The sequence below is a fragment of the Oryzias latipes genome, chromosome 4 (assembly GCF_002234675.1).
Source record: "Oryzias latipes chromosome 4, ASM223467v1".
NCBI classification, from domain to species: Eukaryota; Metazoa; Chordata; class Actinopteri; order Beloniformes; family Adrianichthyidae; genus Oryzias; species Oryzias latipes.
The window spans coordinates 18,949,509-18,974,799 of record NC_019862.2 but is presented as its reverse complement, the minus strand read 5'-3'; the positions used below and the strand labels follow the sequence as shown (position 1 = coordinate 18,974,799).

General features: G+C 38.9%; 3 protein-coding genes and 1 non-coding gene across 5 annotated transcripts; 3 read left to right on the top strand and 1 right to left on the bottom strand.

The window, feature by feature from the left end:
• Positions 1 to 370: 370 nt before the first annotated feature.
• Positions 371 to 442, top strand: trnah-gug. Its single transcript has one exon. It is a non-coding gene; the product is annotated as a tRNA-His (tRNA).
• Positions 443 to 646: 204 nt separating this feature from the next.
• Positions 647 to 9,570, top strand: depdc1 (DEP domain containing 1). 2 transcript variants are annotated; one of them, XM_011474212.3, is made up of 12 exons: positions 647 to 1,059; positions 1,646 to 1,911; positions 2,007 to 2,145; positions 2,249 to 2,379; positions 3,338 to 3,468; positions 3,825 to 3,872; positions 4,957 to 5,094; positions 5,431 to 6,354; positions 6,979 to 7,151; positions 7,556 to 7,732; positions 8,234 to 8,440; positions 8,596 to 9,570. In XM_011474212.3, the coding sequence occupies exons 1-12, from the start codon at positions 1,012 to 1,014 to the stop codon at positions 8,731 to 8,733; spliced, it is 2,520 nt and encodes an 839-aa protein (XP_011472514.1). In that variant the 5' UTR covers positions 647 to 1,011; the 3' UTR covers positions 8,734 to 9,570. The 2 variants fall into 2 exon arrangements, with proteins under 2 accessions (XP_011472514.1, XP_011472515.1); XM_011474213.3 differs by lacking the exon at positions 5,431 to 6,354 and having other exon boundaries at positions 652 to 1,059.
• Positions 9,571 to 10,856: 1,286 nt separating this feature from the next.
• On the top strand, positions 10,857 to 18,242 carry LOC101163729 (retinal Mueller cells isomerohydrolase). Its single transcript, XM_004068058.4, has 14 exons — positions 10,857 to 11,015; positions 12,490 to 12,572; positions 12,708 to 12,858; positions 13,152 to 13,259; positions 13,839 to 13,980; positions 14,532 to 14,679; positions 14,770 to 14,851; positions 14,930 to 15,062; positions 15,567 to 15,709; positions 15,779 to 15,908; positions 16,941 to 17,055; positions 17,205 to 17,299; positions 17,381 to 17,492; positions 17,759 to 18,242. Exons 1-14 carry the CDS (start codon positions 10,861 to 10,863, stop codon positions 17,902 to 17,904), a joined length of 1,743 nt encoding a protein of 580 aa, XP_004068106.3. The 5' UTR covers positions 10,857 to 10,860; the 3' UTR covers positions 17,905 to 18,242.
• Positions 18,243 to 18,365: 123 nt separating this feature from the next.
• LOC101163479 (methylcrotonoyl-CoA carboxylase beta chain, mitochondrial) lies at positions 18,366 to 25,141 on the bottom strand. Its single transcript, XM_004068057.4, has 12 exons — positions 24,997 to 25,141; positions 24,298 to 24,465; positions 23,852 to 24,048; positions 23,544 to 23,722; positions 23,375 to 23,455; positions 20,839 to 21,017; positions 20,541 to 20,748; positions 20,341 to 20,432; positions 19,630 to 19,786; positions 19,436 to 19,558; positions 19,120 to 19,338; positions 18,366 to 19,037 (listed from the first exon to the last, which is right to left on the bottom strand). Exons 1-12 carry the CDS (start codon positions 25,014 to 25,016, stop codon positions 18,951 to 18,953), a joined length of 1,710 nt encoding a protein of 569 aa, XP_004068105.1. The 5' UTR covers positions 25,017 to 25,141; the 3' UTR covers positions 18,366 to 18,950.
• Positions 25,142 to 25,291: the final 150 nt, after the last annotated feature.

Here is a 25,291-nt window from a genome sequence, read left to right as displayed (position 1 = left end):
GGGAGCCAATCAGCAGCCGATTACGTTTTTAAACGACCACGACCTCATTCAAATCTTTATTTGTGCACAAATAAATAGTTTGCAGTTTACTTTGGTTCGTGGGCATCCTAGAATTTTATGAAACACAAATAGCTTTATTATTTTTTTTAGTTTATGTAATCTGGATGATTGTTGATTAAAAATGCGACTGTCGGTTCTGTGATGAACTACGATCTTCTTATTTTATCTTTTAGCAGATTTTTAGCTTTGGAATATTATGAGCAAAAATGTAAACACAAGATAGACGATTGCAAAGTCAGCCCAGATTGGCGCAAAGTTGGAATGTGACTGGATTGATGTCAAGGAGTCAGCGGGGTTCGAGAAGTAGCTCGCCGTGATCGTATAGTGGTTAGTACTCTGCGTTGTGGCCGCAGCAACCCCGGTTCGAATCCGGGTCACGGCAGGTTTTTGTCAAAATTAATTGTGATCCTATTTGCTGTTTGTTCTATATCTTTCTAAAGAAATCGGACAATAGTGATGTACTCTGTATACTTCTCACGAGTGACAAAAAAAAAACAACTTTTTTTGCTTTTAATAAATATTTCGACTGACTGGTTAATTTCACATAATTTATAAACAGCAAAAATACTGCAGTGTGATGAATAAATATCATTTATTAACAGCAAAAATAATGCAGTCTGAGAAATAAATGCAGAAATGCAAATTAAAGTAAAATGTTGATAACTACCAAGTTGTTCATTTTGAGTGTTCTGAAACTTGTAGGCCTAGCTTGTAGGCAATTCTCCAGGTCCAGGCTGGTCACGTGGTACAAATCCCATCCAATCAGCTGCTAGCAGAGGACGGCTCGTAATTTTAAACAGACGAAGAAAAAACCAAACAGCAAGCGCTGAATGCTTCTGACTAAAGGCTTTTATATCTAAATAGAGGAAACGCTTTATTTTAAACATGGATACTTTTCTTTATTTTTATGTCGATTGAGGTGGGAAATCGTTGAAATTGTCTTTTATAAACATGAGCTCTCATATAATCACCCCCGGACCGTACAGAGCAACGAAGTTGGTAGGTTACTTACTCTAACTTGGTCTATCTTTGTTTTTAAATGAATATTTGAATTGCTGCACAACTTAGCAAACGACCTTTTCTTTATAAAACTTTGCTAAAGTTTTTTTTCGTTACTTGACTTCGAATAAATTCTAATTGAAGCTCATATTCGTGTTTAACGTTTTTTTTCCCCACCGGGTGTTACACGTATTATCTTCCCCCCTTCACCTTGATGTTATTTTCCTGATTTACATTTCTGTTTTCCCAATTCCCTGCAACTGAAAAATAAATAAAGTTGCTGTTTATTATTTTAATTTCATTCTAATTATTTTAATTTCATTCATTCTCCATTTTTAATGTAATCAGTCATAATGGTTTTGATTGCTTATTTATTTGCTATAGCAGAAATTAAGGAATAGATTTTTATTCTGTTTTAGCTTTTGCCCCATTAACACGAGAATCAAAGAAGATATGGACCAATTTAAAATCCAATTTATAAGTATAATTTTCCATAGTTTAAAATGTTATTGTTTTACACACAGGTTTTATTTGGTGTTTATCTACATTTCTTTTTCATCTTTTAATGTTTTTTGTTCTTTTGCAGTGGAATGAGGTGACGCGTTTGTTTCGGGCCGGCATGCCCCTCAAGAAGCATCGCCAAAACTTCAGGGTCTACGCTTGCTGCTTCACCGCCTCTTCTGCTGTGGACTGGCTGCACGAGATGCTCCGCTGCAACAGCAACTTTGGTCCCGATGTCACCAGACAGCAAACGGTTCAACTCCTGAAGAAGTTTCTAAAAAACCATGTGATTGAAGATGTGAAAGGTCGCTGGGGTACAGAGGATCTGGAGGACAACAACATTCTTTACAGGTAAGTGATTTAAAGAAAGTTTAGAGATAATTACCAAAACACAGAAAAACCTGTTTTCTTACATTCTCTTATCAACTCTCTTGTCTCTTGTCTAGATTTCCTTCCACGTCTCCTTTAAAGCCCATCCCCTGCTTGGCTCCAGCCACCAGTACTATTAGAAGAAGACCTTCACTCAGGGACAAGGAAGGTTTCTTTAAATTCAAATCCGTAAAGAAACATGACAAAGAATCTTTGGTATGTTAAACCACAGCAAACATGCAATATGCAACTAACATGAATGCAGATTTTGTTATTAATGTCTGTCTTATATCTTAATTATGTTGTTTTTTTTAAACAGGAAAATGTAGATCCTGCCCTCCAAGCATGTCATGGTGGCCAGAGTCATCTTGCAGATGAGCAGAAGTTGCAGAGAAGAGAGCTGACAGCAGAGGATGAACAGGAAATCTGGAGAGACATCACCCTGACCCAGTAAAAAATAACTAGAAGATTTTTTTCTCTCTTTTTTTTTTTTTTTGATTAATGCCGGCATTACTTGCTAAACTTCCGCTCTGGTTGTTCCAGAAGACCCTTAGTAGGGACCCTCAGACCTACGATCGGGACAAAAATAACACTGATCCTCTTGAATCAGAGATTTAACTATCAAACAGATTCTCCCCTCCAATAGTGAATTACCGGTTGGCTTTCTCTGGGAGACTTAGTTGTGGGATTTTCCCACCACCACTCCTGTTTGCCAGTTCAGAGATGCTCTCAAAAACTGGACCGCCAAGGTACCGTCCTTGACTGCAGCCCAGCTCACACAGCTCTGGACCCTTGTGGTCATTCTAGCGAGTGGTTGGCCCAGAGGAAGCAGATTCCATGTTGCCTTTTCACACTGAGCCCGGTGAACTCCCTTGGTAGGAAGCCCTACCTGCAGGCCCTCACCTACAAACCCCAATGCATGTTGGTCTCTGGCAGGGATGTCTATTGTTACCAGTTTATTTCATAATTTTCATGGACATTATTTCAAGATGCAGCCAAGACTGCAGGACTTCATCTCTCCTTTTTGTGGATGTTGTGGTTCACTTGGCTTCATCAAACCAGGACCTTCAATGTCCACTGGGAGAGATCGCAGTCGAGTGTGAAGCGGCTGGAATGGGAATTGGCTCTTTCAAGGTGGATGGATGCAGTGGCTGCAGTACTGCCGTCCCTGTATTGATCCATTGTAGTGAAGAATGAGCTGAGCCAAAAGGCAAAGCTCACAGTTTACTGACAAAACCCTTTTTTAACCACTTTGGGGTTTCCCTGGCAGATCTGTTGGAACTTTCTGACTTTTGTATGAATTCATTATTAGCCATCAATTTAAAAAAGGAATAAAATCAGCTATGAGAGATATGACACAAACATATTTTGAGTTTGAATTTTCCAGAGTCTGTTTCATGTTTTTCAGCTTGCAAAGGATTCTGGGAGTTGTGTCCTTGAATGAGGTCTTGGACCCTTGCTGCATCAATCCACAAAACATCATTCATAACATGACCAAAGTCAACAAACACGGAGTGGTTGCTCTGGATGACAAAACCAGTAGGTTCATCACAAACTGACATAGAAACCCTAATTTTCTGAATAATAAAAATTTGTTGAAATAATATATTCTGACATGCAGAAAGCAAGTTAGATCTGGAACATATAGATTAAAATCTGTTAAACTTGATGTAATAAGTAGTGCTGGTTAATACAGTACTGCCAAAATATAGTAATCAATTAAATTCATTAGTTCACAATTCAAACTATTTCTAATTTAGTTTGATTTATTTATATGGACATCCATGAATACATTTCATTCTAGTTTTCTCTTTTTTACCTTAAAAAAATATTTAAAAATACTTTCCAAAAACAGACGTATTGCAGTTCCTTAACTTGTGATCCATCTCTTCTAGACGACCTTCCTCACTGGGTTTTATCTGCGATGAAAAGTCTGGCCAATTGTAAGTACAGCTTTGATATGCATGAACAAACACATTTTGTCTAACGTTTTTAAACACAAATTTTGGACAATGTTAAAATAAAATCATGGTTAAGTAAAAGTAGGTAGTTTAATCAATTTCACTATCATGGGATCAATTAAAATTCTATCTATTGTTTAAATTTCATTGTGCAATGGCTTTGCAGCAGCTTTGAAAATTGTCTGTACACTTACAAAACCATAACTTTGTATGCACATATGTGCAATTACTTAATTTCTTTACATTCCATAGTTCTTTTTATTTTTCTAACCTGGTTTCTGCAAAACTGTGGAGTTTTCCTAGTCTGAAATCAAAATGAGCACAGACAGACTGGATCATTTTATCAGATGCTGCTGAATATACCATGTTTTCTTGCTGTCTACATTAACACAAGACAACGTGGCTATTTTTTTCTTTTGGTGAACAGCCCCTTTTATACACAAAGGCAATTAAAACGTTTTGATGCAGGGCCTTTTGTCCCTTTTTCACCCTGCCTGTTTTCCAGCTCTTCTTGCACTGCTTTCTGCTGATCAGCTGATTCAGGTGTTTCCTTATTCTGATTGACGGAACACACCTGAGCTCCAAGTCAGAAGGGAGAGCTGGATAACATGCAGGGTGGTAGACCCAGACGCCCAGGATAGGGCAGCTCTGGCTTGATGGGAAATCCAACGCTTTAGCCGCATACAAGAAAATTGTGTGCCAATTAAATATAATAAACAAATAATGGTAAAATGTGAGTGCAATAGTTGAAAAATGCATTCGATGAGAGCACTATTTGATGTTTGGACTGAAATACAGAAACTGGAAATGTGAGCTCACCAGGTTGTGCAGCTAAAAGCAGCTTCACCCTGCTGCTTCTACCAGCTGATTGCTTTCTGCGTCGTTCCTAGATCTGACGGGTATTTCGCTTACAAATCATTAAGTAATGTGTCAACTCATAGCAGGACTTTAAACTCACTTCTGTATTTATCATTAGCTAGTGTTAAAACGTCTTTCCTAAAGCAGTTAAGTAGACTTTTTTTGTTCATTTGTTCTGGATTTCAAGCTGTCAGTTTCTCGTTTTCAGGGCCAAAGTATGACAGCGAGCAGCCCTCCTATCCCGGCTTTGAAAGAGACGTCTTCAAAACGGTGTCTGACTATTTCTACAGCCTTCCACTCCCATTGCTCACATTTGAGCTCTATGAACTGTTTATTAATGTCCTGGGTAAGTTTGCGTTTCCTCTTTTAAGCCTTTGAGAGGTTAGAAACAGATCATTGGACTTTCAGAGGATGCCGGTTGCACATTTGTGTTGTCATGCTGTGTCTAATGTGAGTCCAGTTGACTTCTAACAGGGGTTATGACTTCTAACTGATTTTGGTTGTTTGGCGAATGCTTGAAATATAAGCAGCTCTGTATTTTCTGCTTATTGATGTTGTGCAGTAAATGTACAGGTCTGAACTAACAACCCCCTCCCCCGTTTCCCTCCCCCCTGCTGTTTGCTTGCACTGACGCTCTGCCTGCACTGCTTGTTTCTCTGGCTTTCTGCTCATCTCCTTTCAGTGTTTTGTGGGTACGTCACGGGTCCAAGTAAGCTTCAGCGAGGGAAGCGAAAGAATTCCGACTTCCCCTCAGTTGCTCCTCCAGCCAAGTCGTCTTTTCGCTCCACCGAGTGTCTCCTGCTGTCCCTGTTGAAGCAGGGCTCCTGCGATGAAACCGAATCGCCCATGAGGGAGGTGATCGGGCGGAAGCTTCAGTCACGACTCGAAGCCGAGAAAGCCGGCAGCCAGTTAAGAGGCAGCTGTACGAGCCTCAGCACAGTTGTTTCCGGGAGACCCAAAACCAGGAGTTTCTCGCTAGAAACCATCCTAGATGACTCCACTTCATTCACGCAGCAACATCTGTTTCAGTCCAACAGCAGCTTAGCATCTTGTTCCCATAGCGACATGTGCCGGGATGACACACCTACTATCACAACCCGAGAAAATCCCTTGGCCTTAACATGCGATTTAAGAACCCAAACTTTTAAACACGAAGGTGCTTTAACCAATAATGGGTTGTCAGGGTTTTCCTCAGCTTCACAAAGGTCGCGCGCCTTGCGACCTCAAAGCGTCGGCAGCTGCCTGGACATTGTTAGCCACACTGGGGACAAAAGGGTCAATGGGATAAGATGGCAGGGTCGATCAACCAGCTGCCTCAACGTGAACACACCTGCAAACAACTCTTCTTCGGCTTCCCATCCTTCCTTCTCTTCCCACCATTCTTTCCCCTCCTCCTTTCTTCCTTCTACAACCAAAGTACAACCCTCTGGGCCCAGACCAGCCTCCAGCACCTCTAACGTCAGGATGCTCCCTGCATCTGCTGTTGTCCGGCGCTGCCAAAGCTCCATGGATGTGTCCAAGCCGCCGCGACCCATTTCCCTGCTCATACCGCCTGTTTTTGCGCCCAACCGAAACTTCCAGCTCCTTCAAACCAAATCTGAGCACAGTAAGGTCGTCTCTCCTCTACCTGTCTGTCTGCTCTGTTCATGTCCAGCCAAAATAACCTCATCTAACATCTACTAATGAGAGCTTCCTTTCTGGCTCCTATTAGAGGTTAACCTTTGTGAGTCTGTGTGAAAACCGTAGAGCAAAGCATTTTTTCAGTCCGTCAGAGTTTAATAACTGTTTATAAAATATTTAATAATGTATTTTGTCATATCTTGTGATGGTTATTTGTGTGTGTTTTTTTTTGTTTGTTTGTTTTTTTACACTTTGATTCAGTCACCATGAATCAAAATGCTCCATTTTATAGCTTGACTGGAAACATCACTCACCCTACAGAGAGCTGTAGCTGTAGTTTTCCTCTAATCTTCTCGTCTTTTCATCATCATTTGTATAATCTAGAAAAATGAATCACAGATTGACTGGTTCTGCTGATAAAACAACAGTATCATTCCAGACAACTTGGAAGCCGTCAGGTTGATGTAAACATTCAGTGAATTCAGATTGGCAACTTAAAAACAATTTGTAGTTCAATACATCACGCATTAAATTTAGTAAGGAAGTGTTTTTTCATCCCTTGTGGTTGCGTTTTTTGTCTTTTTACGACATCGTGACTGTCTTCAAATAGGTGTCCTCCAGCCTCAGTGTGAGCGTGTTGCCATTGAGGCTCTGCAGCTTTGCACTCTCCTGCTGCCTCCTGCATCTCGCAGGAAGCTGCAGCTTCTCATGAGGATGGTGTCTCGCATCAGCCAGAATGTGGACATGCCTCGTCTCCATCCTGCAATTAGCACTCGGACGTTGGTGAGGAATGCACATTTTTAAAAACCCAAACTGCAATCAAAAAATGTCTCGAGGTCATGAATTGTTTGTAAATAAACATTTCACCAGCCGGTGAACGTGCACAAGAGAATCCTTTTACTCACTTAGCTAGACTTTGAGCCATAATTGCATCCAAAGGCTTCACAACCAACATCAGCAGAGGATCACCATCAGCTGTGTGGAATAGTTTAGAAAAGTCTGCTAATATCCCACCCACCTGCCACTGAATACCACCTGATAGATGGATTAGCCTGCTGCCGGAGCGACGCAAAGATTCATTTGTCTTTTAAGCATTTACAAATGCGAAATGCACCAATATTTGAAGCTGTGAAGCTGACTTTTGTTTAAACGACATTGCATACATTAATTTTTTTTGTGTTTCTCAGATGGTTCACACATTTTCAGGCTGTATTCTGAGCAGCGCTGAAGAGTGTGACTTGGATGAGCTGCTGGCTACCAGACTGGTGTCATTTCTAATGGACCACCAGCAGAGTATCTTCTCAGTTCCAGAATACCTGCTCAATGCCATCAGTGACCACATACAGCATCTGCGCACCGTGCAGGTACTCCTGTCGATTGTTCATCTAAAAGACGAGGCTACCGCACAGTGGGGCTGCACAATATGAGGAAAACTTGCCATACAGGATATTAGTGATCAATATTGGGATGATGATATAACCTGTGGTATATGAACAAATGGCAAAACAACCAAAAATATAATTTCCATTTCACTGAAACAGTTTAATAATATACTCCAAAAGACTATCGTCAACATAGGAAGCGAACATCTAACATAAAAGGGCTCCATCTGATTGGTCAACAACGTGAAGGGCTGCATCTGATTGGCCAAATGGATTTATTTAATTCGTTAAATACTTCACGCTGCCATAAGATTGTTGTTGCACATTTAAGGAAACCATTTATTGCAATTTTTGCCGTCCTATGCCATATGCATATAGCACAGCTTGATCTTGCGATAACGATACATTTGTGATATATTGTACAGACCTACCACACAGCAATACCTGCATATTTATGGGATCAACATCTCATCCTGGGTTTAGGTCCCTGTGGATTCTGTTCCCAAACCTGAGAGCGGGGAGGACGTTTGTATTCCAGTGCCCATGTACACATTTTGTCACCAAATAAGCGGCGCTGAGTTTGAAGAGCAAAAGCTAACTTCCTCTCAGAAAGCCATGGAGGAGCTGCTGGAGATCCTGCTTACTGATCAGAACATAAGTGAGAAGGACAGACGCAAGAAGCTGAAGCAGGTTATTATAACCCCTTTATAGAATTGAACTTCACACTTTGTTTTAGCTTGTTTGGTTTGAAATGCTTGTTGGTGGCTGCAGCTTTCTGAATTTACAGTTTGTCATTCACACATATCTTTGCTCCTGAAAGACTGACCAAGTGTTGTTTGCTTCAGTTCCAAAAGCAGTATCCAGACATTTACAAGCGACGTTTTGCATCCTCGGCACGAGAAAACAAGACGGACAGTAGACCAAAGATCAAGCCTCCCCTCCTCTCCATCAAGAAAAGCAAAGCTTTCAGCATCAGGAGCTAAAGAATTCAAGAAACTGCATTCAGACACTCCACACAGGAGCTCGTTTTTACTAACATTGTTACATCCTCCATGTTGTTTCAGTTGTGTTTTAGTGAGAGGGATTCAGCGGGACAGATTTAAAACGCGTATTTGTTGGATGTGTTTTAATGTATTGATAGTTCTATCATTTTAAGACAAATCCTCTTAAAAAGGACATTCTTTAACAGTGATTACATGTTGAAACGAGGTGCAGTTCTGAAGTCACTGGTCAGTTTGGGATTACCGGTAAATTGGTCTTTATTTATAGACATATTTATAAGAATAGAACATTGGGAGTGTTGCTAGTTTTCCAAAGATTTTTGTTCTGCATTTCCAGGTGGATTTTTTTCTTTATCTCTTTATTGGGTTTTAAGTTTTTTTTTTTTTTTTAAGTAGGGAGTATTTTAAATTTGCACCCCAGGTGTTTCCATGTTAATATTGTGACTAAAAGAGGTGAGTAGATCTTCTCTAGTTTGTGCAATTTACATCATGTTTAGAGTCTATAATTAACCAGAAACCTGAAACTAGTCCTGTAAAACAGGCACCAAAATTGTTTGATATACAGAACTGTTTCAGTATAAAAAAACTGATGGCAAGGTGAGGAAATATTTCACTCTTTTTAACAATCCTTTTTTGTGTGTTTATTTTTTGCAATGTGAAGTATTCTTTCTAACTAGATGTTAGTTTTTACCTCATCAAATTGCTTGAAGTTGATTTCTTTATTCAGAATACATAGGAGTGTATATTGTGCAGCTTCAACAATTTATGGTTTACTATGCAAAATCCTTGGAAATAAACATATTTGTGACTGAAATCATTATTGATTATGAGTGTTATGACAAATTCTTGGAGAATTTATGTTGCTTAAGTAAATTTTCCATTTAAATGAAGCGGTTATATTAATTAATTGTCTTCAAACGTACAGGCCTGACTGCAGCTTCCTGGTAAAATTCTTCCAGTGTTACAGTCACTGTTTCAATGCAGGGCGAAATTACATTTTTTGTTTTTGCGATTACTGGCAATGAGTCTTACAACATAGTTGTGGATTTAGGCACACTGACCTGCAGGATTGTTATAATTCAGCTGTATTAAGATGCCAGAGCATCTATTAAGTTAAAATCAACACCTTGATGAAGCCACTCCAGTCTTTATTTTGCTCTTCATAAAAGTGTTGTCTTTGATTTTCTAAAAATGTGGGAGATATTCTTTTTTAGATATTTTTGGTTGAAAGCAGATTTCATGGTTTAATTAAGCAGCAAAACAGCCTCCAGACCATTATACTACCTCCTCCATATTTGACTACCATGACTTTTCAACAGTTGCCAAAACGTTTTTTCAACATTTTGCAGAAAAACATAAAATGACTTTACAGCTGCTGTTAAATGTCATCCCAAGCAATTGAGTCACACCATACGTTAAACATAAATGAAGGCTGTGAAGAATCCTGAAATACACTCCCGTAGCCCTAACCTGAGGAAGTAGCTCAAACAAAACAAATTGGTAGTTGTAGCGATCTTGTGTCATTATCTGTCTGTAATGGTCTGGTCAATAAGTTGCTCATTTTGGAAAGCAAATTTCACTTTTGGGGTGAAACTGTTATTACTGAACTTAATCTACTTTCTGAGGTGCCTGTCTCAGCAGGAAGACACTGGATGACAGCCATTTCAATCCTTTGAAGAGTGACTTTTGTTCTCTGTCATTTATCAAAACTTCAGATAACAGAACTGACAACCCCCACCCCACAACCCCGAAGCCTCTAGCCAGTCTCTGAGTAATGGCAGAGGCTGTCTGGAACTAATTAGGTAGAAACTGTTTTTGCATGCACGTCCACCTTCCAACAACACTTAGGCACTGCTTTTATAAGTGCTCACTTTATATGTTTGGCCTAAATCATTTTCTGGTGGGAGAGTTTGTGTTCACTGGATGACAAAGGCCTTGTGTAGGCGACCTCAGAAGATTCTGTTTGGATTTTAAGGCCTGAAAAGAGACCAGACAAAGCAGGTTTGTTCAACTCTGGGTAAGGCTTGAGGAGGTCGGGTAGGAGGTTCAGGGAGGGGGAGTGAGAGCAGAGGACATGAAAGTAAGGAAGGGTGGAAAAGGGGAGGGATCATGACAAAAAAAAAGGGGCAGGGTGCTTGCATTTTCATTCCTTTCTGTGAAAAAAAAAAACTGTGGTTTAAATCCAAGTCTAAATCTCTACAAGCAACTAGTGTGATTGTGTGGACAACCAAAGCAACAACGTTGAAGAGCAACATGGTCAGTCGGTGAGTAACACGTTCAATTTACTGTTTAAGATGTTTCTTTCAGCAGAAAATAGAATTTGGGACTTCTTCGGGGTTGCAAATGTTTATTTTTCTGGAATAAAACCAGAAAAAGTTGCTGGCAGACATGGCTGTTATGCTGAAATCATCCAGTGAATCAAATGAAAAAATATCAGATGACGCAGGCTGGAAATAGAGAACTGGCAAACCCAAACAAGCTGCACCAGCCTTTTGCAAAAATCTGCAGCATGGGGGGAAGAAAAGAGATGATTAAAAGCAGGAGAGGGAAACCAGTAAAATGGAGAGAGCAGTAAAACATGAAGGGCTGCACGACAAAACATGGATTAAAAAAGAAAGGATTTATGATTGTTAATCCAACAATCCATCATTAAAAGTTTAAATCCCTCAAATTTTACTCTGTGTCTCAGATTATATAATGAATGTCGGAAGTTGATGTTTTAAGTTATGTCAAGTCTGTCAATTTCGTAAAATAACCTAGAAACATAATTTTAATATACTTAAGAATCTTTATGGCAAATATTTTGACCATAATAAACTTTTTTCAATGCCAATAAGGACTAATCAATGCAGAAATAGATTATCCTGACTATGAACCACAGTGGTGGGAGTGTGATGGTGTGGCACACACCACACTAAAGTCTGGTATGCAATGTGAGCAAAACCAGATGGAGATCAGCAACAGAGCCTTTGGCAAACAACAGACAAAGTAAAACCAATGAAGTACTTAATTTAAGAACCTTAAAAATGTAAGGTGAAGAATAAAAACAACCAACTGAATCCAAATATTAGTAGAAAAATGTTAAAAAAAAGTAATGGTGTCTGTAAGCAGTTTTTTTCGTACATGTTTTTTTCCTCGCTGGTCAGTTTCTGGATAATACTGGTTCCAAACCAAAAGTTGTTCCAAATGCCTGATGTTTCCTGGCAGTTTTATATCCTCAAGCAAAAAAGCAAATCTAGGTGTGAATTTATCTGTATTTCCTGCCAGCTGTAGCTGAGTCTGCAGGACTGAGTTTCTGTAATTAGCTCATGTTGGTTTGCTACCTGGTTTATTTTTATGGCTATGACTCTTAAACTAGTAAATGGCACATTTGCTTTCATTAGTGAGTTCATCCTGCAGTTAATACCTTGTTCAATTGTCTGCTGTTTCAGCACAGTCATGACATGAGACCTTATTTTTGTGTCAATCAGTTCAGTTCTTTGCCTTTTTCTCTTTTGCTTAGGCTGCTTTCTCTGGTCTCCCTATCCTTTTTAGTACTTTTTCTTTTTTTGGGGGGGGGTGGGGGGGCGTAATCTGAACTACATCTTCCACAACACAACAGTTAAAACCCTGCTTAGACAGAGTAACACAGATATTTGGTGAACCAACAACTCCACAATAAAACTGCTAACTGATTCATGCCTAAGGTTTTATTTACATAGGTTGTTGTAGAATTAATCCCTCTTCATCTCTTTCCAGCGTGGAGCATCCTGCTGCAGGCTACAAGAAGATCTTTGAGACAGTGGAGGAGCTGGATGAACCCATTCCTGCTCAAATCAGTGGTAAAATAAAGAGGATATATGAGCACCATCCCACCCAATGCTGTTTTGCTAATATTTCCCACTAATGGATTGCTTGGGGAGATTTGGCTAACTAGAGAGTTGACAGGATCAGGATGTGCAATCCTGTCTCCCCAGGTGTTATCCCATCATGGCTGGGGGGCAGTCTTCTCAGAATGGGTCCCGGCCTGTTTGAAGTGGGAGATGAACCCTTCCACCACCTGTTTGATGGACAGGCTCTCATGCACAAGTTTGACCTGAGGAACGGTCAGGTGACATACAACAGAAAGTAAGAAGACCAAAAAAAAAAGTCGGAAAATACTGAAAACTAATTATTTTTGCTATGTTTTTGGTATGTTTTGAACTTGTGAAATTGGTAATTCTGTAGATCTAGTGTGGCTAAATGAATTCAGTGCATGCCAATAGAAATGTAAAGTCTGAACTTGGATTTGGAGAAATCATAAACACGTTCTTGGGACAAGCTCAATTATCTTTTTGGGTTTTTAGTTATTTATTTAAATAGAAGATGCTCTTTTTGTGAATTATTTGAACACAGGTTTCTATTTTCTTTTTTTGCTTCAGATTCATTAAGACAGACTCATATGTTCGTGCCATGACAGAAAACAGAGTTGTCATCACTGAATTTGGCACCATAGCTTATCCAGACCCCTGCAAAAACATCTTCTCCAGGTAACCAAGGAAAACCACACAGATTTCAGATTACCTCTTACCGTTATTATATTTTTTAACGATGACTTTAACAGAACATTGAGACCATGAGCCATTTTTGACACAGATTTACGTTTTACTTTTACCAACACTGATACTATCAGCCCCATAATTAAATTATTAATAAAACGTTTTTGGTCGTGGTAAATTTCTAATTCTACCTGACATTCTTGCGTCTACAAAGAACTTATTTTTTTTATTACATTTTTGTTTAATTGACAGAGAATTCCCACTGTTGTTTTGTAAAAAAACAACAACAAAAAAACAGTTAAATATAGATAAACATTATTCAAACCTCATACCATATGATTTCCTGGATACCTTTTTTTTAAACATTCTGTCTCTTGCAGTTGTCATGTGTCTCTGATGAACACAATAAAACCGATACAATTTGCAGAATCAGCGACTGCCAAAATACAATTGTTGCCCCTTCTTTTTATCATAATTTCAATTTTACTCCTTAGTGCACATATCATAATTCTTCTTTCTGCTCAATTGCTGGCCAATTATGGATTTATTTTTGTGCTTGTATGTATTTAGGTTCTTTTCGTACTTCAAAGGAATTGAGGTGACTGATAACTGTTTAGTTAACATCTATCCGATTGGCGAAGACTTCTACGCTGTCACTGAAACCAACTACATCACAAAGGTGGATCCTGATTCTCTGGAGACTTTAGAAAAGGTAGGAAAGGTTTCACTGTTTGGTCAGTGTCCTTATGAACAGTGTAGTCAACAAAAATACTCAAGAAGCCTATCAAGATCAGAAGAGAATTGCTGATTGAATGTCAGATGAAAAAACATTTGAATTTTTACAAACACTGACAGCTAAGCAATGAAAAATGACCAAAAAAATATTTTTTCCCTTTCTAAAACCACTTTATTGAGTGTTTGTCATTTTGTTTTTAAACCCAGATGCACTGATTTTGAATAATGAATGCGAAAATGCAAAATGTTTACACCATATCATAATTTCTGGGTGGGATCAAAATAATTTAAATAAAGTTTTTTTGTACTTCAGTCACTTTCCATTGCTTCATCCATTAAATTAGACAAAACAGAAAAAAATGATATTCTTTATTGTATGTCATGATAATGTGTATTATGCAAGATCTTTTAAAACCGTGGTACCGTTAAATAGTTTGCCCAAATATTTACAATCTTACAAAGTGTCTTAAATCAGAAAATGTGGAATTGTATTGTTTTTTAAGTTTTTTCTTTAATTGCCTGCTCTAGGTGGATGTGTGCAAATATCTCTCAGTGAATGGCCTTACAGCTCACCCGCACATTGAAGCAGATGGTACGGTCTACAACATCGGTAACTGCTTTGGCAAAGACATGAGTCTGGCTTACAACATTGTCAAGATCCCACCTGCACAGAAAGGTGAGTCCCTCCATCTTTGCCGGATCAATATTTTGTCATTAACGTTTTGACTGTTTTTGGAGACGTGTGCAAGTTTCCATCTATTTCCAGATAAATCAGACCCCATTGAGAAATCCCAAATTGTTGTTCAGCTACCAAGCAGTGAGAGGTTGAAGCCCTCCTATGTGCACAGGTATTCATCTCATGAAGATGGCTTGTTTGTTTTCCAAAAAAAACAACACATTTTTAATCTCTGTCCCTCTCTGCACAGTTTTGGCATGACCAACAACTATTTTGTATTTGTGGAGCAACCTGTGAAGATCAACCTGCTGAAGTTCCTGTCAGCCTGGAGCATCAGAGGAACCACCTACATGGACTGCTTTGAATCCTGCGAGAGCATGGGGGTAGAATCCAACTATTTCCATAACTGATCATGGATTGGAGCTTGAAACTCAATTTGCCAAAATATTGCACTAAAAAAACAAAATAGGGCTGCACGATATGAGGAAAACCCTCCATTTGCGATGTTAGTGATCAGTATTGCTATGACGATATAACTTGCATTACATGAACAAATAGAAAAACATCATTTCCATTTCGCTGCAACGGTTTAATTTAAATAAGAGTGAACATAACTTAACTTATATTTCAAATGACCCCTCGTCTACATAGGAGGTGAACATCTAACATAAAAGTTCATAATTGGTCAAATGCATAAAGGGATTTATTTGATTTGTTAAATACTTCAAGCTGTCATAAGATTGTTTTAGCACATTTAAGGTTACCATTTATTGCAATTTTTACAGACTTTTGCAATATGCGTATTCCACAGCTTGATATCGCGATAACCATAAATTTGGGATTTATTGTGCAGGCCTAATACTAAACTTTTAGTTTCTGTGATGCAGACATGGTTCCATTTGACCACCAAGAACCCGGCAGCTTACATGAGCAGCCACAAGTTCAGGACATCTGCTTTCAATCTGTTTCATCACATCAACACTTATGAAGACCAGGGTTTCATCGTGGTGGACCTCTGCACGTGGAAAGGGTGAGTCAGTGGCTGTCTGGTCTCAGAATTGGGTTTCGGTCTCATGATTTCCTGTCTGTTGCTCTGCAGTCATGAGTTTGTGTACAACTACCTTTACCTGGCCAACCTGAGGGAGGAGTGGGAGGAGGTGAAGAAAGCGGCATCAAGAGCTCCCCAACCGGAGGTCAGGCGATACGTTCTGCCGCTGGACATTTACAAGGTCAGTCTCAACACGTTAGGTAAGACTTTTACCAATATTATCCATTTCTTTTCCGATTGGATCACATTCCTGTCAGCAGGAGGTGTTTGTTTTAAAAAAAGACCGTTTTTAACACATAAAGGAATATATATATATTTAAAATAGTTGCATCATTTAGATGCTTCTCATTGAAGAGTAGATGACTCACGTCCCTAGTTTCAATGCTGCCGATGTGAGTTTATTTAAATGAGAGAAAAAGTGTCAAGATTTGAAGGATGGTGCTGGGAGGAATTTTCTTACATTCTGTTTTTATTTTTAAAGAAAAATATGCAGTCACACAATTGAAAATACAAACTGTAAAAATGCATAGTTTAAATATTTTGAACAATATAATTTAAGTATCAAGCAACCTTTTTTATTCAGATTCCTAGATTTGATAGAAATTGTGTTTTGAGAATATAAACACAATTGAACTTGAAATAGGAGTAGGATTATATATATTTGGTTTTAAGCAATTTATCAAACTCTGACAATCATATTTAGTGGGTTCAATGTGTGTATGTATTGTATGTATTTAAGTCTAAATATGTCTGTGTATGATTAGGAGCTACTTTAATGTCCAGAAGATAGTGTAATTTTCTTTTATTTCTTTTCAAATCAATTTATGGATCATTTCTTATATCTGTATCTTATATCTATGTATTTTATTTTTATTGACTTTTAACTGTTTTTTTTTTTATCAAATTCAATTAAGCCTCTTATTTTAATTATCTTTTGTAAGTTCAATTTTATCATTTAAAAACTAAAACAACAGTCAAAAAAGGGCAAATGCGCTTTCTTTAAAGGTGAGCAGGGAAATTTGAACATAGGCTAAAATATAATACTGAAAGGATTCAACAACAGTTTTTAGGTTTAAAACTTTGACAGTACCGTAGTACCGTAACTCATTCCACAGTGGGCTCTCTGCGTCATCATGTTGCAAACATATTTCACGTATGAACCCCAGATTTCTCACAAACACACAAATCCTGTGCTGTGTGTCTTTGTGAACAGGAGGAGCAGGGCAAAAACCTGGTGTCTCTGTCCTACACCACCGCAACAGCTGTTCTTTGCAGCGATGGCACCATCTGGCTCGAACCTGAAGTGCTCTTTTCTGGACCAAGACAAGGTGACACACATACTCGGTTTAGCACAGAGGGTGGGAAGAATGCAGTCATACGTGTACATTTCTGAAGCAAAGAAAGTAAATATGGACGTTTTTGTGTTTTGAGTATCACATTTCAAATCCTAAATTGCAGATGTCTCCATCTCTCACAGCTTTTGAATTCCCACAAATCAACTACTCTCAATGTTGTGGAAAGAAGTACTTCTTTGCTTACGGCCTCGGACTGAACCACTTCATCCCTGATAGGGTGGGAGCAAATTTACTTTCCACTGTGCGTGGATGAAAACACATTCTTGTAAAGTTAAGCTTTTGGTTGTTGTTGCTGCAGATTGTCAAGCTGAATGTGCAGACCAAGGAGACGTGGGTGTGGCAGGAGGAGGACTGTTATCCATCAGAGCCAATCTTTGTGGCCACACCTGGAGCCACACAGGAGGATGACGGTACGATCAGTTGTTCTACTCTTTAACTTAGACAAGGTAGTAAAAGTAAAGCACCTCCATTTGGGTCCAGGATTTGCAAAATTGGCATACATTGAAATTATTTTAAAAAGCAGACATTGAATCTTAGTCAAATCAAAACTGCCGTTCGATGCTAAATTGGTAACTAATTGAAGTTTGTCACTTAGTGGCCTCAACTATAAAACCTACTTTCTAACTTTACTTTTTTATTATCAGAGGAAGAAGGTCTTATTGTTTGATTTCGGCAGGTGTGTTGCTGAGCATTGTAGTGAAACCGGGTACAGAGAGGCCAGGATTCCTGCTGGTTCTGGACGCCATGAAGCTGACAGAAGTAGCCAGAGCGGAGGTCAACGCCATCATCCCAGTCACGCTCCACGGGTTGTACAAACCATGACTTCATCCATCATCACGCAATTATGACAGCATTTCAGTTAGTGACGGCAACCGGTTTTCAAAACAGCAGCTGCAACACATTATATTGAATTATCATTAACTGGAAGCATTTATTCAAATATTTGTGCTATAATTGCATTTTGATAGCATTCTTTTCCTTTCTTAGTCGGGTATTGATTTCTGGAAGCCTAAAGAAAACAAGTAATGGGTTTTTTTTAAATGAAAAATGTTTTTTTTTTATTGTTCATGTGTGAAATTATATTAGTATAACTATCCTTAAAGTGAATTTACCTTAAACCATTATTTTCAAATAAAAATATCCATAAGAAGTCATCATTGCGATGTCTTAATGTGATGTTTATCTTCTTTTTGAGATGAAGTTTACAAATTTCTTTACAGAAGCTCTTTTCTTAATGTGTTTCAGATTTTCTTTTTTTTAAATCAAAGGCAAAGACCACGACCACTTATTGTACTATATTTAATTTTTTTTATATACAATTAAACAGAGGAGCAGCAACATAATGACAAATTAAAATAAGTGTTTTTGGTTGTAAATCAATCCCATTAATTTTGTCAAGAAAAACTTTTTTTTTTGCCACAGATGTATGTCATAGTACATATTAGGCAGAAAAAAAGAAGGGTGAAATAAATTCAGTTTCTTTTTTATTTTATATACAAAAAATAATTTTTGACAATTCATTTATAGTTAAATTTTCAATAGATACAATTTGTACTATTTAAACATCTATTTTAAAAACTTTTTAATATCATCTTTTGTGCCTCTGATGCAAAAAAGAAAATCTGTTCTGTTTTCTTACAGTTTTGCTTTTGGCAGACTAAAGACAAAGCTCGAGGCACTTTGGGAAAATAAAAAACCTTTACATCAAATCTAAATGAGGTCATAAAAAAGGCAATAATTTTAATATCAACTCCCCATATGGTCAAATAATCTTCCTTTATGAAAACTGGTAACTGCATTGGAACGTCAACTAGTCCAGCTGCAAATGCACTTTCTATCCAGCAGATCCAGAGGGGGAGGTGAGACTTCTACATGCGTAGAAGCATGGACTGAGATTTCTTTGTAGAAAGCTGATAATGCTGCTGTTTGATGATTTCCAGACAGTCTTTTAGAATCTAAAATGAAAACAAAAACAAAACTACAATATCAGAGACTCTCCCAAATATCCTTCAAGCCATTTTCTGACTAGTATTTTACCTTTCTGGTGTCCTGAGGCAAAATGACTCCATCGTCCCACATTCTGCCAGAGGAAAAGAAAGCTGAGCTCTCCTCCTTCAGTCTCCTGTTCAGCTTCTCCTCCTCCTCCTCCTCCTCAGCATCAGGAGGAAGCAGAGCTCCGACATGACCTGGAGCAGTCACGGACACTCTGGCATTGGGCCACAGGAACAGAAAGTTCGGCTCAAACGCCCGCCCACACTGCAGATGACAAATGTGCAGAGTCAACTCGTGGCATTATGCATATCCTGAAATTTGGACTTTCTGCCCAAAAAGATGGACATTTACACTCCCCTACCATCGCGTAGCTGTCAGCTCCATGTGAACCACCAACAACCACTGTGATTTTGGGAACGGAAGCACATGCCACAGCTGCCATCATTGAACCCTGAGCCTTTAGACAGTTGCTGTTCATCTCCGCCTGAAAGAGAGACCATCGTTCCATTTCTTTTACTTTCCTTTTTTTGTTTATGCTTCAATTTGCCGAAGTACCTGCTTTGTTGACAGCGTCAGCGCTCCGCTAGGCGCCGTGTTCTGGAGGAAGATCAGTGGGACGTCCCTCTGGTCGCAGAGCTGGATGAAGTGGCTTCCTTTCAGAGCAGCCTCATATGACAGCACGCCGTTATTGGCGACTATTCCCACCAGATGGCTTAAAAGCAAGAAGAAGAAAAATCAGCCATCTTTCTTAAAAATTTCACATTTTTTCCTGTAAAGTTATGTTGTTTGAACATCTTTCAAAATATAAAATTAGATTTATCTCAGAAAAGCAACATATTCATATGACTAATTTAGAAAAAAAAAGGCCTAAAAGTTTGTTATTTGCTCCATAAACCAAAAAAAGCAGCCACCTTTCTACTGTATGGATGTGCATATGCATCTGTAAAAAAAATCCTCCTGATATTAAACAAAAACATAAAGAATTTTAAGTCATGAAGTCAATTGTAAAAATATCTGCATAAGAAAACAAGTGAAAAAAGTTCAACATGTAGTGGACATTTATAATGAACAAAAACAATAAAAAAAATGTGCACTATGCTATTGAAATGATAAGGAGCACTAAAAAGGAAAGCTGGTCAGTTCCTTACAGCTCGTTTTTGATGAAACGTGATTCTTTGTGCCCTCATGACTACAGCGCCCCCTACATTTTAGTTGAATAGATAATCAAGAGTGTTTAGTATAGATGTGTGTGCCTGTGACTTTTACCCATGGATCTTTGCAAAGCCAGAGATGAGGGTGGTACCATATAGAGCTTTGAACTCTTGAAAGCGGCTGCCATCTGTGAGGCGACTAACTATCTGGACAAATCAGAAATAAAAACAAATAAATCAAACATTTTCACAGGATTACCTTAACAAGATTTAAAAAGACACATCTTTTGTGGGTTTTTTTTTGGATTGACGTACCATTTTAGCATCCAGACTGTAGTTATAACTGCGAGGAGCGAGCCCCATGAGCTCCTCTGAAGCGTACAAAGGCTCCTCCGCTGCCTTCCTCCTGGTGCTGTCCTCCTCTTCATGCGGCAGTTGGAAGTTGAAGGTGGATATGATGTTTTTTGTGTAGTCGAATGCTTCTTTCTCCTCCCACGCAAAATGATCCACACAGCCACTCACCCTTGGAAGGTGGGGGGAGAAAACAAAACATTTTGCGCTTCAACAGGTGGATGAACATTTCTGCCTCTTTGAGTTTTGCTGATGGACTCACTCAGCATGAAGCCTGGCTCCTCCCAGCTCTTCTGGCGTCACCTCCTCCCCTGTAGCGGCTTTGACCAGTGGGGGTCCTCCCAAGAATATTGTGCCTATCCGATGCACCATCACCGCCTCTTCTGCCATGGTTGGGATGTATGCTCCACCCGCGGTGCAGGAACCACACACCACAGCCACCTTTAAAGTCATAAAGTATTGAACAACTGTAAAACGTATTTGCAGATGCTGAAATGAAAAGAAACCTCCTCCTGTTTCCATTCTTTCTGCCAGTATCCACAACTGACCAACTATTTATGACCAGGCCTATTACTAATAACAATACAGACAATTATTTTCTTCATTGAAGAAAATTTAAAACAAGATTGTCATCATTTCCTCAGATTTCAACATCCCTCCACATCTTAACAACATTGACATTTGTTGCAGATGCAACTGTGGCTTTTGTGTGGTGGTCCAGTCAGAGCTGAGTTATTTTACACGGGCCAATGTTTACTTTTTTATATAAATAACTGCCAAAACTCATATTCCACTGATTTAATTGAATATCCCATGAATGAAATAGGACAAAAGTAAAATTAAAATATATAAATTACAAGACAATTTAAAACAAAGTGGGATTACTGCAGTAGGTTATCTACTTGAATAAACGGAAAAAGTATTTTGTCAAAAAAACTACTTGGAAGAGTGTAAATATTTTTTACAAACAAGTTTTTTAGTTCAAAGGAAATTTGTTACAACCCACTTCTGTTCATATGTACTCATGTTTTATAACTCAGGTGTTCTATAAGAGTTTAACCTTGAGATTATCTATGAGCTCATAAAAAGCTGCTGTTGCAGCTTCCAGGTTGTCATTTGCCTGTGGAATTCCAAGGTACTTGTAACTGTCCTCAATGTCTGCTATTGTTCCTTCTGGGAGTGAGACCCCTCCTGTGTGGACTACCTTGCCTCTCTGTCACCATCCCAATGTCAGTACTGTAGATCCTGGTGAGGTGGATCAGGGAGTCAATGTCACGCTCGCTCTTAGTATATAGCTTGATGTCATCCATGTAGAGGAGGTGACTGATGTTGGCCCCATTTCTGAGTCGGTATCCATAGCAAGTCTTGGTGATTATTTGGCTGAAGGAGTTCAGACCTATGCAGAACAGTAGTGGGGACAGAGCATCACCTTGGTATATCCCACATTTGATGGACACTTGTGCAAATGGCTTCCCATTGGCTTCAAGGGGGGTTTCCACAACTTCATCGAGTGGCTAGAAAGGGCTGGCCTACAGGACAGCACTGAAGCACTCATCCTGGCAGCTCAAAAACAAGCCCTGAGCACCAGACCCATAGAGGCTCAGATCTACCACACCAGACAAGATCCAAGGTGTAGGCTGTGCAAAGAGGCGCCTGAAACAATCCAGCACATAACTGCAGGGTGTAAGATGCTGGCAGGGAAAGCATACATGGAGCGTCACAATCAAGTGGCTGGAATAATATACAGGAACATGTGTGCAGAATATGAACTGGAAACCCCAAGGTCAAAATGGGAAACACCTCCGAAGGTGGTAGAGAATGAGAGGGCAAAGATCCTGTGGGACTTCCAGATCCAGACTGATAGGATGGTAATGGCGAACCAACCAGACATTGTAGTGGTGGATAAAGAACAGAGGAAAGCCGTTGTGGTGGATGTGGCAGTGCCAAGCGATGGGAAAATCAGGAAGAAGGAACATGAGAAACTGGAGAAATACCAGGGACTCAGAGAAGAACTGGAGAAAGCCTGGAAAGTGAAGGTGACAGTGGAGCCTGTGGTAATTGGAGCACTTGGGGCTGTAACCCCCAAGCTGGAGGAGTGGCTACAACAGATACCTGGAAAGACCTCAGACCTCTTAGTCCAACGCAGTGTTAGGAACAGCTAAGATACAGCGCAGGACCCCCTGGAAATGGTAAATAGATTTAAAAAAAAGTATTTTAACTTTAGGCAAAAAATAAAAACTAGCATGATACAAAAAGCCCTGTAACTCTGAACAGAGGTGATATCAGTCAATTTACTATTGATCATTTGTTTATTTAACATTTGTCAAGTTTTAACTTGAGTTTTTTTCCATTTTCAAAGTCAAAGTAAACTTTATTGTCAATATCTATAATATTTTTACATACATAGAAATTGAAATTCTGTTTCTCTCAGCTTCAGTCTAAACAGGGAATCTAACTTCAAATTGCAAAATAAAATACAATAAGACGAAAAAAATAAAGTGACTAAGAAAAGAGAAAAATAAAGTGACCGTAAAAAGAAGTAAAATAATAATAAAGTGAATGTAGTCTTGTATTTGTATTTGAAAAATATAAATAATAATAATACTTCATTTAAAAAAAAATGAAATTTGTATTCAGTAATATAGGCTGATTACTGACAACTGCTATTGTGGCACCAACAGCTAATGGAGGGAAGAAGATGGGACACAGAAAAAAGTGTCATAAATAGAGAGAATAAAGATGCAGAACAGTGAAAAGAAAAAGAAAATCAACAAAGAAAAATGAGATTTTATTTTTACCTGGGGGATCTTCATGGCTGACATGATGGCTTCATTGTAGAATGTCCTCCCTCCCTGGTTCTTATCAGGAAAGATCTCTGACTGAAAGTCCACAAATCAGGCATCAAAAACAGAAAACCATATCATTATGATTGAAGTGGTTCAGAGAGAAGATGTTCATGCGCTCAACCTGCAGCGGGAGAAAGGCTCCTCCAGAGTCGACCAAATAAACACAGGGCAGCCGGTTCTGGATGGCTATTTCTTGCGCTCGTAGCTGCTTCTTCACAGTGATCGGATAAGCTGTGCCGCCTTTCACAGTAGCATCATTGGCAATGAAAACACACCACAGGCCACTAATCCTGCCAATGCCTGGAGACACACACACAACACGTGGGTTGCACATCAAAGTGTTTACAGAGCAAATTCAATGTTGTCATACTGGTCAGACACTACAACGCAAAAACCAAAGAAACAGGATTACAGCTGGACGTTCCTAACCTGTAAGGCAGCCAGCGGAAGGGATGTCCCCATATGGGAGACCCAAACCGGCAAAGGGCGAAAGCTCCAGAAAGTCCTCGTCATCCAGGAGGAGACGCAGACGATCCCTGACCAACAGCTTCCTGTTTCTTTGCGTGTGCCTTGTGACAGCGTTCTCTCCTCCCCCTTTTTTCACTTTTTCTCTCAACTCTGTACACCTATCAAACAGGAAGTCAGAGATAAAACCAGATTAAAAGAGACAAATAAAGCAACAAAATGAAGCTCTTTTTAGTTGTGGATACTTTTTAGAAGAGCAGTCAAAAAGTACCTATTTACATTAAAAAGATTAACCGTGAATGATAAACCAGTATACTTTATATAATCTACATAAGAGCATATGCAATATGGCAAAAATAATTAATCTATGAAATCTGAATAGCATCTGTGCTGATGTGAATACCACACACTTCTTATGGCAGGCGGTGCTGTTTCTCAGGTTTGCTTCATAGATGTGGTGCTGGATGGGATGGAGGGGCAGGTCGAGCACAGGGAAGGAGCTCTGCATCACCCTGCTCCTCTTACCTGAGGAGGAGCTCATACAACGCGCTGCACACTGCCAAGGCAGCTCTGCAAACCTACAAGACAAGTTATAGAAACAAACAGCATATACACCTTCTTCTAACTCCACGATAAATAAAACAATAACCTCAATTGACAACAGATCTGACTGAAATTTAGTAAACAAAATATTAGTATAATCATCTAAAATTACCCCAACGTCCTTATTTTCAATCATTCGATAAAATGCAGTTTTGCCAAAAAATATGTTTACTTACAGAAGAGAAAAAAAACTTTATTCAAACTTGAAATTAAAGCAATAACAGTAAACAAATAAAGAGAGAAAAAATATGGTCACTTTTTTGTATGCAACTTACTTAGCCCTTTGTCTTATGCACCGTGTCAACCAAGGCAAAAATGGATTTAAAGAAATGCTACACTCTTCTTTAAAAATATTTTAAAAAAATAGTGTTTTAGAAATGATAGCTAAACAGATTGATTGATTAACTACCACATTACTATACGAGAGCTCATTGTGTCAAAGGTTGTCTGCAGGTGACACAAAAAACGAAGGCTGCTTTGTTCATTAAAACCATTCCACCTCTTACCTAAAGATGCAGCGGTGCATGTTGGACGATGTCAGACTAAAAACAGCCAATTAAAGTATCGAACAACACTTAATTATTTGTTCCATTGGTATAAATCTGTGGGAAGAACATGTCGAAAATCTTCTTTGTCGTTTTTAACGTCAACCATTATCGTCTGACGAATACTATCGCCCTCTGTTGGACTGAAGGGAAAACTGCAACTCTCCATTAACAGAGGATTCTTTTTGTTTACGCTGTTTAATAAACTTCCATAAATGATGCGTAATTTATTTCACACGTTTAAATGTTTTGCTTT